At 36.2% G+C, this 19158-nt stretch overlaps 4 protein-coding genes and 3 pseudogenes across 7 annotated transcripts; 2 read left to right on the plus strand and 5 right to left on the minus strand.

Moving 5' to 3' along the window:
• Positions 1-866: 866 nt before the first annotated feature.
• On the plus strand, positions 867-6580 carry M162.5 (Major facilitator superfamily (MFS) profile domain-containing protein). Its single transcript, NM_075430.6, has 6 exons — positions 867-962; positions 1780-2147; positions 4874-5120; positions 5177-5461; positions 6044-6237; positions 6294-6580. Exons 1-6 carry the CDS (start codon positions 875-877, stop codon positions 6573-6575), a joined length of 1464 nt encoding a protein of 487 aa, NP_507831.1. The 5' UTR covers positions 867-874; the 3' UTR covers positions 6576-6580.
• Positions 6581-8076: 1496 nt separating this feature from the next.
• On the plus strand, positions 8077-10506 carry M162.12 (annotated as a pseudogene). Its single transcript has 4 exons — positions 8077-8176; positions 8499-8563; positions 9412-9643; positions 9693-10506. Coding segments are annotated over exons 1-4 (1211 nt in total).
• A 444-nt stretch (positions 10507-10950) lies between these two features.
• Positions 10951-11114, minus strand: M162.13 (annotated as a pseudogene). Its single transcript has one exon. A coding segment is annotated over exon 1 (164 nt).
• Positions 11115-11308: 194 nt separating this feature from the next.
• Positions 11309-11576, minus strand: M162.15 (Mobile element protein). The gene is made up of 2 exons (NM_001269957.2): positions 11459-11576; positions 11309-11406 (listed from the first exon to the last, which is right to left on the minus strand). The coding sequence occupies exons 1-2, from the start codon at positions 11505-11507 to the stop codon at positions 11339-11341; spliced, it is 117 nt and encodes a 38-aa protein (NP_001256886.2). The 5' UTR covers positions 11508-11576; the 3' UTR covers positions 11309-11338.
• Positions 11577-13216: 1640 nt separating this feature from the next.
• On the minus strand, positions 13217-14791 carry M162.9 (annotated as a pseudogene). The gene is made up of 6 exons: positions 14751-14791; positions 14598-14675; positions 14406-14480; positions 14177-14293; positions 13464-14128; positions 13217-13414 (listed from the first exon to the last, which is right to left on the minus strand). Coding segments are annotated over exons 1-6 (1174 nt in total).
• Positions 14792-15895: 1104 nt separating this feature from the next.
• fbxa-118 (F-box domain-containing protein) lies at positions 15896-17143 on the minus strand (the record flags this gene model as incomplete). The annotated part of the gene is made up of 5 exons (NM_075431.4): positions 17074-17143; positions 16950-17023; positions 16828-16905; positions 16135-16771; positions 15896-16078 (listed from the first exon to the last, which is right to left on the minus strand). Exons 2-5 carry the CDS (start codon positions 16988-16990, stop codon positions 15896-15898), a joined length of 939 nt encoding a protein of 312 aa, NP_507832.2. The 5' UTR covers positions 16991-17023; positions 17074-17143.
• Positions 17063-18524, minus strand: fbxa-194 (F-box domain-containing protein; the record flags this gene model as incomplete). The annotated part of the gene is made up of 5 exons (NM_001047684.1): positions 17063-17245; positions 17299-18022; positions 18068-18151; positions 18210-18419; positions 18475-18524. 5 exons carry the CDS (start codon positions 18522-18524, stop codon positions 17063-17065), a joined length of 1251 nt encoding a protein of 416 aa, NP_001041149.1.
• Positions 18525-19158: the final 634 nt, after the last annotated feature.

Below are 19158 nucleotides of genomic sequence, written 5' to 3' on the forward strand. Positions count from 1 at the left end.
AACTTTTCATACTGTAAGAACATTTTATTAAAAGTGGTGTTTTTTATTGCTTTACTAGACTTAAAATTGTTTGAAAACACCGAATTTCATAATGTAACTTTTTGAAAACTTCTCAAAAAGTGACCTAAAAATAGTTAAAACTTGAAATTTGACCGACTTGTCGTTTAACTATGGGCATACAAGCTAATTATCTTGCGGTTCCAACTATTTGGGTACATTTAAGGTCGATGGACAACTAGAATTGGTAAAATTTGATAAATTCTGGTGATCGGCTAAACATGTACCTAAAACAAATGGAAAATGCAAGATAATTAAAATGTATACTCAAAATTTAACGGTGATTTCAAAAAAAGATAGTTTTCAGCCGCTTGACAAGTCGCTCAAATTTCAAGTTTTAACTATTTTTAGGTCATTTTTTGAGCCGCCATAAAAACTTTTTGAAAAGTTTTCAAGAAGTTTCACCATAAAATTTGGTTGTTTCAGGCAATTTCAAATCTAACAAAGCCTTTAACGGAGTAGGAAAAATAAAAAATAAAAAGAGCAAAAAGTGTTGTTAATTTACACCCAAAAATTCTATTGAGAGGAAATTTTGTTTTAATAGATAATTTTGACATCATCTTCTCCACTAAAACTTGATAAAAGATCAATTGAAAACGAGAGATTTTTAAAGATTACGAATCGAACTTCACTTCCATCATCATGTTTTGTTATTTTGATGTCTATTCTTTTCATTCGCTGAACAATAATTGGCTTCCCTCCAACCCTTCCAACAAACTGGACAGTCCTCCTCTTCACAGTGTTCGAAACTTATTTTTCTCACCATTTATACTGTTTTTCTGTTCGGTTTATATACATAATATGTTCAGGTAATACAATGAAAGTGGCGCCGGAGAAGAAGCCACCGATTCCGGTGGTTATTACTGCAGAGCAGATGAGCTCTGAGGCCAAGGAGAATGGATTAGGTAAGACTAGAATCAGGTAAGAAGGTGAGCTAGTGAAAAATTCCAAAACTTTGATTTTCCGACCTATAAAATGGTTGAAAATCCATGTTCATTATTGAAAACATCTTTTAAAAAAACCCACTTTGAATATCTTATAAGCACTAAATTTTCAGTTAGAACACCCAAATATTATATGAAAATTTGAATTTCTCGCCAAAACTTATTTCTCAAAACCTTGAATTTCCCGTCGAAATAATTGTCTCAAAAAATTTAAATTTCCCGCCAAAACTTGTTTCTCAAACAAAATTTGAAGTTCCCGGCAAAATAATTTATTCTCAGAAAATTTTAATTTCCCGCCAAAATAATTTTTCAAAAAAAATTCTCAGAAAATTTGAATTTACCGCCAAAATAATTTATTCTCAGAAAATTTGAATTTCCCGCCAAAATAATTTATTCTCAGAAAATTTGAATTTCCCGCCAAAATAATTTTTTCTCAGAAAATTTAAGTTTCCCGCCCAAAAATGTTTCTTAAGTTAGAAAATTTGAATTTCCCGCCGAAATATTGTTCTCAGAAAATTTTTATTCCACGTCAAAATAATTTTTCAAAAAAAAAATTTCTCAAAAAATTTGAATTTTCCGCCAAAATGTTTTTTTCTCAGAACATTTCAATTTCCCGCCAAAATATTTTTTTCTCAAAAAATTTAAATTTCCCGCCAAAAAAATTTCTAAAAAATTGTCAATTTTCCACCAAAAATGTTTTCTCAAAAAATTTGAATTTTCCGCCAAAATATTGTTCTCAGAAAATTTAAATTTCCCGCCACAAAGCTATAACTTCCAGAACCCTCCTCCTCCAAAATCCGTTACATCGTGCTCATTCTCAGCATGACCTGTCTCTCATTCATGATGTCCAATGTGATCTGCTTCAACTTCACCGTCCTCTGTATGCCAGGCACTGGCGAGTCGTCGGAGCTCACCGGAAACAAGACCCAATACATTGGATACAATAGGCAGGAGAAGACGTGGTTGTTCAGTACAGTGGCTGTAGGTGCCATGTTCGGATTGTTTCCGGTGATCATTGGAATTAGTACATATGGATTGAGAAAGGTGTTTTTTGCCGCGGGCATGTTAACCTCGCTAACTACTTTTTTGATTCCTATTGTGGCACCGATGGATTTCAATTTGTTCCTGTTGATGAGATTTCTGCAGGTACGATTTATTTACAGAGAATGACTACCAGGGCACGTGGAGTCAGAAATTCCCATTTCGCTTTGATCTTCGAAAAATGCGGGAGATCTGATTTCCCAGAGCGTGCTGACGACGTCACAAATTTTCTGGGAAAATACTCCCGCATTCTTTGTAGATCAAACTGTAATGAGACAGCCTGACACCACGTGCCAGGGGTGTGCGGATAAAAGCCGATTTAGCCAAATTCGCAGATCGACAAATTGCCGGAATTAAAATTCCCGGCAAATTGGTAGATTACCGGATTTGTAAATTTCCGGCAAATCGACAAACTGCCGGATTTGTAAATTTCCGGCAAATCGACAAATTGCCGGATTTGTAAATTTCCGGCAAATCGACAAATTGCCGGAATTAAAATTCCCGGCAAATCGACAAATTGCCGGAATTAAAATTCCCGGCAAATTGGTAGATTACCGGATTTGTAAATTTCCGGCAAATCGAAAAATTACCGAATTTGTAAATTTCCGGCAAATCGACAAATTGCCGGAATTAAAATTCCCGGCAAATTGGTAGATTACCGGATTTGTAAATTTCCGGCAAATCGACAAATTGCCGGAATTAAAATTCCCGGCAAATTGGTAGATTACCGGATTTGTAAATTTCCGGCAAATCGACAAATTGCCGGATTTGTAAATTTCCGGCAAATCGACAAATTGCCGGATTTGTAAATTTCCGGCAAATCGACAAATTGCCGGAATTAAAACTCCCGGCAAATCGACAAATTGCCGGAATTAAAATTCCCGGCAAATTGGTAGATTACCGGATTTGTAAATTTCCGGCAAATCGAAAAATTACCGAATTTGTAAATTTCCGGCAAATCGACAAATTGCCGGAATTAAAATTCCCGGCAAATTGGTAGATTACCGGATTTGTAAATTTCCGGCAAATCGACAAATTGCCGGAATTAAAATTCCCGGCAAATTGGTAGATTACCGGATTTGTAAATTTCCGGCAAATCGACAAATTGCCGGATTTGTAAATTTCCGGCAAATCGACAAATTGCCGGATTTGTAAATTTCCGGCAAATCGACAAATTGCCGGAATTAAAATTCCCGGCAAATCGACAAATTGCCGGAATTAAAATTCCCGGCAAATTGGTAGATTACCGGATTTGTAAATTTCCGGCAAATCGAAAAATTACCGAATTTGTAAATTTCCGGCAAATCGACAAATTGCCGGAATTAAAATTCCCGGCAAATTGGTAGATTACCGGATTTGTAAATTTCCGGCAAATCGACAAATTGCCGGAATTAAAATTCCCGGCAAATTGGTAGATTACCGGATTTGTAAATTTCCGGCAAATCGACAAATTGCCGGATTTGTAAATTTCCGGCAAATCGACAAATTGCCGGATTTGTAAATTTCCGGCAAATCGACGAATTGCCGGAATTAAAATTCCCGGCAAATTGGTAGATTACCGGATTTGTAAATTTCCGGCAAATCGACAAATTGCCGGATTTGTAAATTTCCGGCAAATCGACAAATTGCCGGATTTGTAAATTTCCGGCAAATCGACAAATTGCCGGAATTAAAATTCCCGGCAAATTGGTAGATTACCGGATTTGTAAATTTCCGGCAAATCGACAAATTGCCGGATTTGTAAATTTCCGGCAAATCGACAAATTGCCGGATTTGTAAATTTCCGGCAAATCGACGAATTGCCGGAATCGTTTTGTTTGATTCGGCTAACTCGAGCAATATTAGTCGAAATAGCCGTTAGCCGTATTTATAGCAATTCGGAGCAAAGGCGGTCAATCGGTAGTAGTCGATTTTGGGCGATGTTATCCAAAAAGTTCATCAATGAATTTGCTCAATAACAATTTAGAGGGATTTGTAATTATACGGAAACACCTAAAACTGTGCCTTTTTGAATTTTAAAAAAATTTTAAAAAATTTAAAAAAAATACAAAATTTTCCCGTTATCTTTAGATATTTTCAAAGAATTTGCTTACTTTTCAAAATAGATGTAGGAAAAGTCATAGAATGCGTACATTTTTTCCGGCAATTTATCAATTTATCAGGAATTTCAATTCCTTTTTTTCTCAATTCCGGCAATTTGTCGATTTGCCTGAAATTTACAAATCCGGTTTTTGCCAATTTGCCGGAAATTTACAAATCCGGTAATTTGTCGATTTACCGGAAATTTACAAATCCGGTAATCTACCAATTTGCCGGGAATTTTAATTCCGGCAATTTGTCGATTTGCCGGAAATTTACAAATTCGGCAATTTGTCGATTTGCCGGAAATTTACAAATCCGGTAATCTACCAATTTGCCGGGAATTTTAATTCCGGCAATTTGTCGATTTGCAGGAAATTTACAAATCCGGTAATCTACCAATTTGCCGGGAATTTTAATTCCGGCAATTCGTCGATTTGCCTGAAATTTACAAATCCGGTAATCTACCAATTTGCCGGGAATTTTAATTCAGGCAATTTGTTGATTTGCCGGAAATTTACAAATCCGGTAATCTACCAATTTGCCGGGAATTTTACTTCCGGCAATTTGTCGATTTGCCGGAAATTTACAAATTCGGCAATTTGTCGATTTGCCGGAAATTTACAAATCCGGCAATTTGCCGATTTGCCGATTTGCCGAATTGCCGGGAATTTTTTTGCCAAACTGCCTATTTGCCGTTTGCCGGAAAATTGTTTCCCATCGACTCCCTGCTGTATACTGCTACCTTTCAGGGAATGTCCTACGCCGGCTGTATGCCAGCTGTTGGGGCCATCACTTCTTCCTGGGCTTCTCTAACCCAACAGGGATTATTTATTGCTGCACTGACCACATTCGGTCAGCTCTCCTCGATCTTCTCAATGCCCATTGCTGGGGAGCTCTGTGTTTCTCCGTTTGGCTGGAAGTCTGTCTACTTTCTGCATGCCGCAATTTCAATGGTCATTTTTTTGGCATGGTTCGCAGTATTTACAGATTCACCGAGTAAGTTGTTCAACTTTTTATAAAGTCTACACAGTCTACATATGATCTAACTCCAGGCACCAACAAGCTCGTAAAATCAACCGAGCTCCTTGAAATCCAAAAAGGAAAATCCGACGCAGCTGCGAATGGCAAGCAAGAGGCGACACCCTACCTGGAAATCCTCACAACTCCATCTGTCTGGGGTATATGGATTGGTGCCCTGGGAGATCTTATAGCCGTCCAACTGATTCACATCTACTCACCTGTCTACTTACATGATATTGGAGGTTATTCAGTGGAGAAGACCGGCTTTGCAGCCGCCGTACCGGTGTTGTTTCAGTTTTTTATGAAGCTTTTTGCAGGTGGGTATTCAGTCTATTTTGGACCTACTAGCCCAAACTTTAGGCCCTAAGCCTAAGTGTCAAAATTTGAAAGCCTAGGCCGAAAATTCCAAGCCATGCTCCTTGAGCCTCTGCCAGCAGCATAGGGGCCTGGTATGTTGCGATCGGTAACGTGCATCATTGGTTTTAAAACAAAACTTGAGAGCCTAAGCCTAAAATTGTGAATCTTAGGCTTGGCATGACTTGGGCTTAATTGTAGTCTCAGGTGGGGCTTGGCCTAGGGTAGAGATACTTTAAGCCCTTGGCCCTGAAACTGAAAACCGGGCTTTCTGTTCGAATCGGTAATTTCCATCCCTTCAGCCAAAGTCTCTACAACCTCAGTTCCTAAACCAAAACCTTAGCAGGGGTACTTTAAGCTCTAGGCCCTAAGACTAAAAATCGGGACTAAAAATCGGGACCCACAAGCGCCAGGTCTATTTCAGCCCAAGCATTTTAGACCTCGGGTCACAAAACAACACATCAAAGCTTTAGGCCAGATTGCTAAGTCCACGGGAAGTTACTTGAAACTCTAAGTCGCCGGGCCGGCAACCTCCACAATTTCAGGCCACTCCAGTGACCGAATCTCTGGAATATCTGAGACAACAAAGCTCCGGATCTACAATACTATTGCTCTGGGCGCCAGTGCCGTATTTCTAGCTGCTCTGGGTTTTGTAAAAGAAGGCCAGGGGCTGACCGGCTTGACACTCATGACTGTAGCCACCGCAATGTTTGGATTCAACGGTGGAGGTTTTATAAAGGTAATCTACAGAGTTTTGAATGAAAAATTTAAATTTTAAAAGCTTTAAAATTCCAGTGCGCCGCCCTTGTCTCCCGACAGCACAATCATTTTGTCATGGCAAACGTCCAGTTCCTGCTGTGCCTCTCGATGCTTCTCTGTCCAATACTTGTATCATTTTTGCTTCGACACGGAACTATAACTGAATGGAGATTGGTTTTCTTTGTTCACGCCGGAATCCTTGCCGCTTGTAATCTTATATTTTGTCTGTTGGCCACTGCAAAACCGGCTCCCTGGACAGATCGGACGTTGAAGCCATCGGCGTCGAGAAACACACCATTGTATACAATAAAGTATTGATTATAATGTATTCGGAGCATTTTTTATAATCAAAATCAAGGTCAAAATCTTGAGAAGAATTTTCCAGTTTTCCGCAAAAATTGACTGAAAATTTGAATTTCCCGCAAAAAATTGACTGAAAATTTGAATTTCCCGCCAAAAATTGACTGAAAATTTGAACATCCCGCAAAAAAAATTGACTGAAAATTTGAATTTCCCGCAAAAAAATTGACTGAAAATTTGAACTTCCCGCCAAAAAATAGACTGAAAATTTGAATTTCTCGCAAAAAATTGACTGAAAATTTGAATTTCCCGCAAAAACTTTATTTGTTTTTTTTTTAGTTTTTTTTTTTTTTTTTTCAAAAAATTTGAACTTCCACCCAAAATATTTTCGAAGGGTCTCACCACGAGAGGAGCCAGAGATTTTCAAAACATCAAGAAATTTGGTAGTTGTGGACCATTTTGGGTCTAAAAAAGCAAAGTTTTCATATTATTTTACATTCTCCAAATATTCGTTTCTCTGAAAATTTTCAAAAAAACTGTGAACGTACATTTCATTACATGAAAACCAAAAAATAAAATGGCAAAAAATGCATGTCACCCTGTGTTATAAGATGAATTGTGGTGAATACTTAAACCTTTACTATAATCAATTTTTGAAATTCATGACTAGCTTCTTGATCATAGGGAATAAACCATGTCTTTAAAGAAAATAGTTTGATCGTTTACCACTACATTCATGGCGAGTTGAAAACAAAGTTATCATATGCATATGATTGAAAATTTTATGAAGATCATTTTATTAATACAATTATTTTTATGGAGGCAATTTTTTCTTGAGTTACAGACGATTTTGGATGTGAGGTCAAAAACCGACCCGCCAGGTGGGTGCCGCTGTAACATTTTTTACGACAGTGTTTTTGAGATAATACTTATACGGCAATGTGAACAACACCTTGGCCAACATTTTGTTAGTTGACCGTTTTTAAAAACAGTGTTTATTTTCTGAGATATGGTTATTTGAACACAACCCAAAATTCACAAAAAAATCGTTTGTGCATAGTATGCACAAACGATTTTTGCACTGCATACCTTTATGGCCGGCATTGTAGGTACTAGCCGTTTTTAACGGACGGCAGTTACAAGGAAGAGAAGGGGGCGGAGCGAGATTGCCGATTGGCTGCGGGATTGTACTCTAGCGGAAAAGAGACGGAGGGGGATTGAGAATACCGACGACAGAGGTCGTCGTTTTTCCCTTTTTGTGAGCGACTGGTGATTGCTCTCTACTAGAATCGGTGTACTCTTTTTCAATTTTTTTGGATTTTTTCGGAATTGTTGAAACCATTCTTCATTAGCCTGAAAACCTATGAGTTTCAATTTTTAATTTATCCCAGTCGTGCTTGACAATGAATCCCATTTTCAGTTTGCTTGCAGTTCGGAGAGCGTGGCTCAGAAAATGTCCACAATGCTCAAAATAAAATACAGCATCAATTTCTCCTGTCGTCATATGTTTTTGTTTGCAGGGAAGCTGGACAAAACGAGTTTTCCGTCGTTCTCACTGATTTGTACTTCACGCGTTTTTCGGGCTGCGACACATACGATCCTTCTTGGCGACAGATACGGTAGGTCATGAGACAACCTCCCTGGTCGTAGCTGTTTCTGACACGAAAACTCATACATCTTTCCTGTTCCATTTGGTAAAGCCAACTCTGAAGGCACTTCTAATAGTTTTGCATCTAAATCACTCATCAAAAATTAGTTTTGCACTCTCACGGCCCGGCGAAAGAGACGTGGCCGCGAGAGCTGCGCCGGCTAGGCCACCGCCTCCTATGGTTAAGATTTTTGAACGGATAAAAATTTTTAATTTGGCTGCTAAGCTCATTTATCTTCGTTTTTTCTCGTTTTTTCTCATTTTTATCGATAAAAATATATTTTTTGTTGCAGAAAATCAAAAAACCACGACAAAACAGCACTCAACCGCCAACTGGGAGGAGGAAAATCCGAAAAAAGTGAGTTTTTTCCATCTAGTGAAAAAATCCTATAGAATTTGATATTAAAAATGCCTTCATAGCATTTGTCTTGATGCCAGCTTTCGAAAAAGTATAAAAAAACGAACTTTCATGTCGAAAAAATCGAGAAAAATTGAAAAATGTGAAAAAAATGCACTACGGAGATTTTCGTGTCTGGAAAAACTGAACATTCCTATAGAATTTCGATATTTTTTGACATTTTCACGAACTATTGGACGAAATCTTTCTAAAAACACCAAAAAATCGAGGCCCCATGTTCAAAAAGTGAACTTTTTTTAAAAAGAAAATTTCAATAGTACTGAAATTTTAAAAAATTTTTTTTCGAAAAACTGTATAGAATTTCAATATTCTTTTGACATTTTCACAAACTATTGGACGAAATCTTTCTAAAAACACCAAAAAATCGAGGCCCCATGTTCAAAAAGTGAACTTTTTTTAAAAAGAAAATTTCAATAGTACTGAAATTTTAAAAAATTTTTTTTCGAAAAACTGTATAGAATTTCAATATTCTTTTGACATTTTCACGAACTATTGGACGAAATCTTTTTAAAAAGACCAAAAAATCGAGGCCCCATGTTCAAAAAGTTGACTTTTTTCAAAAAGAAAATTTCAGTAGTACTAAAATTTTTAAAAATTATTTTTTCAAAAACTGTATAGAATTTCGATATTTTTTTGACGTTTTTACAATATTCTGGACTAGATCTTTCAAAAAACATCAAAAAATCGATAGTCTATGATCAAAAAGTTGACTTTTTTTCGAAAAGAAAATTTCATATCAAATTTGTCGCGGAGCTGATGTTGTAACTTTCATTAAACAATTTTTTCAGGATGTTATACTCCGATTATTCGTCTTTTGATGACGTGATAGCTGATGTTTGGAATCGTTCATCGACTCCATCGTTCAACAGGAAGTGATAAGCAGATTTTGTACCTTGAAACGGCATAAATCGCTGCTGGATTGCAATTGCAACTCAACCTTGGTACTTTCCGATTCATTATCCAGGTAACAGTGGATGGCAATACTTTAATATGAACCAAGTGTACAATATTCATATTATGGTTAGTTTCCAATAAGATATTTGTAACTTAAAAAATCAGAATTTTTTAGAATCAACCCGATTACGAATGGCTCGCGCTGACACCGCCGCTGCCACATAAGGACCCTCTCGTGTAAGCCCCGAATTGGAATGACAGTTGCATCACATAAAGCAGAAGTCCACGATGTTAATGGAATCCCACAAGCTCCTAATGAAATATCCAAAAAATGCGTCAATCACTCCTGCTATGTATACTCCAGAGTCGGATATATCAACAACTTCGACAGGTCTCACGCCAGAACAGGATCCATCACTGCTTCCTCAGAAGGAGCAAGAGTTAGACGCAGGAACCAAGCGAGCATATTCCTTATCCGAACGATAAATCATTGTTTCCAACGTTCGGTGTTCCCGTGTCATCAGATGGAAATGACGTTGCTGAAGTTGTCGATGTATGGCTTCCAGCTGTTGGAACTCGTTCGGAGTACGATGTTGATGAGATCTGAAAACGTTGTGAAGCACCAGAGCATATGAATAAAAGCGCCTTGTACTGCTTTTTCAGAAAGAGAGTTGACAGCTATTTGAAAACATGAAATGAAAATAAAAATTACAGATCGAAAAAGAGGGAGGGCATTAATCGGGTGAAGCAAGTGTTCATCGAGCGCAATATTCATGTGAGAACAATGCAGAGGCAACGAAAAGTGACATGCTACTCCCCTGTTATGGAAGAATGCTCTTGAAGTTCGTCAACCGAAGATAACTGGTCAAGAAGAAAAGCTAAAAGGAAATAACTCGATCTTTCTTATCGCAATTTCTCACTGATCACACGTACGGATTAGGTCTTTTTACAATCTTTTAAATTTTTTATTGAGTATTTTTATATTAATAAACGAATTTCAATAATAACACGCGTTTTTCAATAATCAAATGTGAGATTATACGATTTAGGGAATTTCAGGGCTCTAAAACTCGAAAAAACTGGCCAAAATCTAGAAACATTGCGAAAAACTGTTTAAAGTATCGATTTTCTTAGTAAATATCAGCATCATAAAATTATTTAAAATTATTATTTTCTGTAAATTCGATAAAAATCCATTTATTTTTCACAATTTCTGCCCGAAAATTAATAACCAGCGTTTCTATAACTAAGAAGGTGTCGTCAATTAAAATGCCGCGTCCGCAAAATGTCGTACGAAACTTTTCGCTGAGTATCAAACGTTGAATATTCAGTCAGCCAAATTTTACTACGGTAGAGATTTTACAGCCACGTACGGTTCGCCGGGCCGTGACTCTCTATTAGTTTTGCACCCCCTCATTTGTTCCTTATTTTTTAAAATAATGCCTCCGGAGACAGTCATACTGTAAAATGAAAACTGACTATTCGCCCAAAGCAAGCACAGATCATCAGTGATGTGAACCTCGACGGTCTTGAAGCCTGGATCAGTGAAATCGATGGCATCGCGCAGTTTACGGCACACTTTGCGGACGGAAAGTCTGAAGTTATTATTGATTATATTAAAATCCATATGACACGCTCTCCTCAAGTGTTCATAATTATTCGAGCGCGCTCGCGCGGCACCTCACGAATTCCAGAATTTGCGGGAATTCGTTCCGCGGGGACAGCAGTTTTTTGCTATTTTTAGCTTCTATAGGAAATATTTTTGATTTTTCGTTTTATAATATTCTTGAGAAGCATCATCCGAATTGAAAATGTGTAAAATTATGAAATTTGGCCGAAATCTGAAAGTTTTACAGGAGGCCTAGAAGGAAGCTTTGCGAAGAACCAGCCTGCAATTGATTTTAAATTGATTTCAGAAATGAATGCAGGAATAAAGCATACCAATAGATTGGCGTCCAATTACATCCATTACAAGCACCGGCATATTCATTAGTGACGGAGCATTTGGCCTGAAAATGTGCATTTTTTAATGAGCCGAAATGTTTGTAGTTTTCTGAAAAAAACAGTGAATTAAAATATTGAATTTGACTAGAAAAAGATATTAAACGTTGCAAGAAAACGGTAGCAGAGGAAAAACCAAATAAATTCCCAAAAAATATAGTTTGTAGTAAACTACAATCACTTTAATGGAAGTGATATAATTATTTTAAATTAAGATTTTTTCATTAATTTCAACAGAAAAACCGAGTAATTTCGTTAATTTTCAATAAAAAAAGGGGAAAAACTTAAAAATCGAAAATAATGTTTGCTCGTTAAATAAAAGGCCAAGTACGCATTTGTGTATCACGTACTACGTAGTCAGATTAAATCATTTTTTATTAATTTTTTTGATTTGAGACTAAAAGTGTGAAATTTGCAGGAAAATCGATTGAAAACTGACAAAAAATTTAAATTTTAAATTCAAAACTTTGCAGATCGCATCAAAATACAGGAATATCCATCAAAAACACACGATTCTGATGAAAATTTCTTGGAAATTTCAATTTTTATCTCTTAAAATCGATTTCTACTGGAAAATGCCAAATTACTCGAGGAAAAGAGCGGAGAACTCACAAAAATGCTGAGAAGTCGAATATTAGTCAGAAAATTGATGAAAAATTGCTTTAAAAATCCGTTTTTACTTAAAAATCCACATTTATGGATTCTTCTCTGACAAAATAGCATGTTTCTTGTCTTTTTTCTGGAGTTTTTGACAAAAATCCACAAATTTAAAATTAAAATTTATGCGGTTTTTCTATGAAATTTCAGAAAAAATCAGGTTTTCAGCTGAAAATTGGCGGGAAGTCGATGGAAATAAACGAAAATTCACAAATTTTCCGTCGGATGGAGCACCAAACCAAATATTCTGCAATCTAATCGTGAATTTATCACGGAATTCTGGCTTCGCTCATAAATCGAAATGGCAGAGTTTGCCGAACTAGGCCATTTTGAGTCCACGAGATTTTGTGTAGGTTTACGGCGCGTTTTTAGTTGTAAAACTGGTGTATTTGTCCGTGTAGAGTACACAACACTTTTCCACGCGGTGTCCGGCAGGCGATTGTCAATGGAGCGCGAAAATTCAATGAGGAAGGCCTGAACTCCGTCAATTCTGATGGACTTTTGAGAAACACTTGCTGGAGAAAAAAGTGTGAAACAATGGGAAGAAGTGAAGAGAAGACTGGAAATAATCGATAAAGTAAGCGCTACTCTTAAAATGGTCAATTCCTAAGTTTTTTTTTGAGAAATTTACAGAATTTCCGAAGAAGGCATAAATCATGAAATTTTATATTGAAAATGCTGTTACATTTAATAAAAATCGCACGTTTTTAATCAAAAATCATTTGAAGAAAATGCCGGAAAAAAGAAAAACAACGATTTCAGAAAATCGATATTTACAGTTGCGACATTTTGATTTTTTTTAATGAAATCCCCAAAAAAAATCAAGTCTTCAGATTTTCTAACGTCTTCAATTTTTCGTCTCCAAACCAAATTTCTGCAAACTATTTATTGAACAAACTGAAAATTGATAATTTTTATAATTGAAAATTGATAATTGAAAAAACAATTAAAAACAAAATCAAAAACACCATAAATATACTTGCAAAACTTGCTCCTCGCTAACAAATTATGAAAAATTCCAAAAAATTTAGTCATTTCCAATTAATTAATACCCTTTTTCACAGACACGTGGTTCTTTTTGATGGTAATATAATATGAGTTAATTGTGTAGTTTAGATCCCCATTTTCCGTGACATTTTCCTGATTGTAGTCTGGGTCGAAAACTCTCACAATTTCTTTGCCAATTGAATTTTTAATCACGAACGTTCCATACTCCAACACTTCCGATCTTTCAACAATCTGAAAAATATTCATAAATCTTATAAATGAACAACTTCTTTAAACTCACATGCTTCAAATCCATCGCATCTTTTACAGAGAATATGTTCCAGCCTACAACAAAATCGTTCAAGTGGGCGAGATGTTTGAGAGGAAATGACATCGCTGCCTCATTGCCACTGGACATTCGCACCGATTTTGCTTGCTTCCATTGATCAAGGTCATACATGGAAAGAGCATCAGTTAAAAAATTTGATGGCATATAGTGCCAGACAATTTCTATTTTTTTCGAGAATTCCAGGCTTGAAGCGAGCGATCAAATCAATCATTTTTTCAGCACCAACTGTGGTGATGTTGATTTCCTTGGCATTAAATGGCCCAGCCGAATTGTAGCATATGTTCAGAATTTCCACAAGCTGCTTCCACTGCTCTGTTGACAAAAAATCAGCTCCGACAACTACGAATTCATCCAATCGAAGCTTTTTGTTCTCCAAAATAATGGAGAGATCGTCGAGCAAAGCATCTAGCGGAGATTTTTCGACTGATAAGTTCCATTTTGTCGGCACAGAACCTCCAACACGACAGCCATTTTTATCGGAATCGTATTTAATTGTCTCATCTTTGATTCTGAGATGGAAACGCCCAAGGTACAAGCTCATTTCACACTTCTTTATGCCAATATTTTTTGATGAGATCACATTTTTCAATTCGGAGCTGATATGGGCCAGGAAGATTCTGAAATAAAATTTAAAATACTTGACAACTGAAAAAAACGGTAAATACCTTGCACTGGGATTCAAACCCGGAAACGAATAGTCGACAATTCCGCGACATACGACATCTGGCATATCAGCAACTGATTTTGTGTATTTCACGCCAATAGTCTTGTAGCTTTCGGACCTGAAATTTTGTACAATTTTTTTATCAATTCTCAATACCAGAGAAGGGTATTTTGAATTGTTCGATGATGAAAAAACTTTTTTATCAAATTAGACTTGCAAAAAAAACCAACATTTTCATCGAATCCAACTTTATCGCCAGCTCATTCACTCCCACGGAACTGTCAGGAAGAGTAGGTGAATCGGAGCTGAAAATATGACAAATTTTAGTTTGAAAAACTGTTTGTAAAGTTTTTTCGCCAATTTCCTAAGCTTTCACCGGTGATTTTTTTTCTAAATTGGTTGAAAAATGGCTGAAAAAATACCGATTGATCGGATCCACGTTGTCCACAATTTCATGAAGATTTCCTTCTGGCAGATCGAATGGTGATGGAGCTTCGGACCTGGAAACAGGGAAATTTAGATTAAATAAAAACACATTTTTAAAGTTTTTTTGAAAGCGTAAAAAAAAAACCAACATTTCGTTCAAATCCGATTTATCCGCCAGTTTTTCCGCCATTTTTCGATTTTCTATATTGAAATCCGTCGTTTACTGAAAAATAAACCATTTAAATTGTTAAATTTAAAAGAAAAATGCATCGAAACTCGCGAAAAATGAAAAAGAACTAAAAAAAACAACAAATTATCGAAAAACTTGCTAACACTGATCGCCAAATTGAATGCCATGTACGCAGTTGTGTATTGCGTACTTCACCATCTACCGTAGTCAGATTAAATTAATTTTTTTTGATTTCCAACTAAAAGTGTGAAATTTGCAGGAAAATCACTTCAAAACTGTGAAAAATTAGAATTTTAAATTCAAAAATTTGCAGATCGCATCAAAACACTGGAATATCCATCAAAAACACACGATTCCGATAAAAAATTTGTCGAAATTCCAATTTTCACCTCTGAAAATCGATTTCTACTGCAAAATGCAAAATTACTCGAGAGAAAGAGCGGAGAAATTACAAAAAAATCAGAAAATTAATGAAAAACTGCTTTAAAAATCCGTTTTTACTCAAAAATCAACATTTATAAATTGTTTTTCGACAAAATATTATGCTTCTTATCCTTTTTCTGGAATTTCGGACGAGAATCCACAAATTTGGGTCAAAAATTGAAGTTTGTGCGGTTTTTCTATGAAATTTCTTTAAAAATCATGTTTTCAGCTGAAAATTGGTGGGAAGTCGATGGAAATTAACGAAAATTCCCAAATTTTCCGTCGGAAGGAGCTCAAAACCAAATTTCTGCAATCTGACCGGGAATTTATTCGAAAAATTGAAAAATCTGTGCTTGAAAAGCTTAAAACCACGATAAAACCTGCATTTAACACAAAAAATCGTCGAAAAACGCCAATTTCAAGCCTACAGTATTTATAAAATTAGAAAAAATGCACAAAAAACCGAGACACACCGTCAATTTTCAATAAAAAAATATGGAAAAAAATTGAACCCTATTTTTCGTTGAAAAATATTAATTAATCATAAAATAAGTTAAAAACCGATAAAACGCAGCCAAAACGTCTAAAGATCAAGATTTTCGACCGGAAAAAAATGAATTTAATCGAAAAATGCATTAAAAAAATTGAATTTCACAGCAATTCCAGAAACAAAATGGAAAATTAATAGGTTTTATCAATTATCAAAGATTTCTCATCCACAGTAACGCGATATTGATTGATTTTGTACTCAGAAGTCGTAAAATCGCCAATAAAGCTCTCATCGAATACTTTCACAACTTCTAGAAGAATTGGTTCACGCGAATAAATCCATGCATATTCCAAGCTAGCTGATTTCAAGAGAATCTGAAAAAAATCAATAAAAATCAATAAAAAATTTTAAAAAATATTCAAATTCTCACATTTCTGATCTTCATTGCATCATCAACTGAGATTGTAACATCAGAAATATCAAAATGAGAAAGATGGAATAATTGTTCAATTGGAATATTCAAATAAGAATGTGAAGTTGAATAAGATTCCGGCTTGATGATAATTGATTTCGCCTGCTTCCATTGCTCCAAATCGTAGATTTCACGAAAATCAGCTCGATTTCCATACCATTCAATGGAAATTTCCTTGAGAAAACCGGGCTCGAAGCGGGAAATGATGGGAGTGAGCTGGCTGGGACAGAAATCTCCAATTTCCAGTCTTCTGGCACAAATTTTTGAATTGGGAAACCGATTTTCAATCTTTTCCTGGAACATAGCTGCTTTAATACGAAAATGGTCGATTTCAAGCTTCGGAATCGCTAGAAAATCTTCCAGAACGCGTAGAATCTCATTTAAGGAATTCCTAGAAATTCGCATCAGCACAGGATTTTTGAAGTTATTCGTGCAATATCCTCCGAGGCCGGTGTTCCGTGTCGAGCACCAACACTCGCTGTGCAGATGAATCCAATAGGAATTGTTGTAGATCGATAGTTCAACATGCTTGAAACAGGGATCTCTGTTATCTAGGAAATTCCTCAATTTTCGGCAGACTTTTCGCAGGACAAGTCTGAAATTTTTCTTGCAATTGGTTGAAAAATGGCTGAAAAATGGCTGAAAAAATACCGATTGATCGGATCCACGTTGTCCATAATTTCATGAAGCACTCTGTTTGGCATGTCGAATAGTGAAGGAGCATCGGACCTGGAAGCTGGGAAATTTTGAACTTAAAAATCATTTAAACGAACGATTTTTTCGAATCCAACTCAATCGTCAATTTTTCTGCCATTTCTCGAGTGTTCTGGGTGAAATCCGTGGTTTTCTGAAAAATAAAGTGTTAAATTTCATTGAAAAATGCAATTCAAGTCGTACTGAACCGATCCTCATCACACACGATGACAAATTGAACGTCGTTGCTGCTGTAGAGAATGGCATTGGGCCCGGTATGCACGTATGCCGGGTCGAAGACTTTTCCGATAGCTTCGTAATCATAATCCGGAAGTTTGATGAGACCTTCTTCGAAGAGCGTCGATTTTGTGAGAATCTGAATGTGAAAATGTGATTATTGAAGAGTAGTCCGCTTTTTTTTGCACTTACATCTCGAATTTGGATAGCTTCTTTCTCTGAAAAAGTTTCCTTAGCAATTTCGAAGCGCTTCGAATGCATCACATGATCGATCTGAAGGTGAATCTCTGACACCGTATTCGTTTCGATATCTATCGCCTTCTTCCATGATTCCAGATTGACAAGTTCGTCGACTGGTTCCCGATTCTCCTCAATTTTGTATCTAGAAATGTGGATTCGTTCAACTTTTCCCGGTTTAAAGCGGGAAACCATCGATACAATTGCCGGCATGATCGTTTCACGAATAATGAGCGTTTCCACTTGAAATTGGATTTTCACACCGTTCAGAGCATCGGCGATTTTCACGGAAATCTCTCGACGGAGGCGATTCTTAATTTCAAGTAAGGGATCATCGTCATGAATTTCTTCGAATTCGAGTGGGTGACCGTTCAATGAGACAGCCAATCTCATTACTTCAAATTGACTTTTCGGATTGTCCATCAGCTGAGCCAAATCGTTCACCGCCGCTTTCACATAGCTGATTCCTTCGATTTTAGACGATTTTCCGCCCAAGACCACATTACAACTGCCATCATCTTGACTGATGTATTTAATCTTGTCACAATCTGGCCACCTGGGCCTGTCAATTTGAATCGATGCGAATGTCGGACGAACGGTTAGCGAAACTTCCTTGTAGCCATGTTCTCTGGCTTTTGTGATACTTCTCAGGTTTTGAGACACTTTTCGAAGAACTAATCTGAAAAGACTGTGATTTTCAGCAGATTTTCAGCTTTAAACTAACCTATCAATTGGCTTAACATTATCCAAAACTGTATCAACAATATTAAGCGGCATATCGGTAAGTGTCTTACTCTTCGGATTCCAACTGAAATTTAAATTTAATTATAATTTTATAAAATCCTGTAATTTCACAACTGATTTACCAAATATCCTCATTCAAATCTTCACATTCGACTCCAATTTGATGGTACCAATAATCGAATTCCCGATATTCTATCACATCATTTCCAATTGCTTCACAGAAATTTCCGAATGCTTTCAGAGTTGGGGTTCCTTGTAGAAATTCGTAGAGAATGCACAATTTGATCGCTTTTGTGTCATTTCGAATAAGATCCGATTTAGTTAATGGAGCTCTGGAAGGAAAATTTGAAATTTTTGAAAAAAAAACATGTTTTTTGAAGCTTTCACCGGTGAGCGGTGAGTAAAACTATCATTTTGATCGAATCCAACTCCTCCATTTTCCGAGTTATTTGGTTGTACTATTCTGAAAAACAAGCAAATTAAATTGTTGAATTTGACTGAAAAGTATACTAAAAAATACAAGAAGACGGTAGAAGAAGACAAACCAAACAAATCGCCGAAAACTTGCTTATACTACAAACTACAAACACTTTTGTGGCATTAAAAACTTATTTTTCCAATAATTTCAACAAAAAAACAAGTAATTTCGTGAATTTTCAATAAAAAAGAGATAAAAACTGAAATTCGAATTAATGTTTGCTCATCAATTAATCGTGTATTGCGTACATCGCCGTCTACCGTAGTACGAAAAAAAATCTGCATTTTTCAATCAATTTTTTCAGTAAAAATGTTAAATAAAAAAGGTATTTAATCGAACAATTCATCATAAAACTTATTAATACAATAATTTCAACAACGAGTGCTCATTTTCATATTAGAAAAAACAATAACGAAGGAAATTTAACAGGAGTTTTCAAAGCTTTGTGATTTTGACGTATCCGCCATACGTGATCATAATTTTGAATTGATTAATTCTGTATTCAACGTAACGATTAATATTTAATACCAGCCGCTGACCGCGCCTCTGGCGCGGACATCGACTGGCGCAGTTTCAACATCTTTATAACTCAA

This window comes from Caenorhabditis elegans, chromosome V (assembly GCF_000002985.6).
Source record: "Caenorhabditis elegans chromosome V".
NCBI classification, from domain to species: Eukaryota; Metazoa; Nematoda; class Chromadorea; order Rhabditida; family Rhabditidae; genus Caenorhabditis; species Caenorhabditis elegans.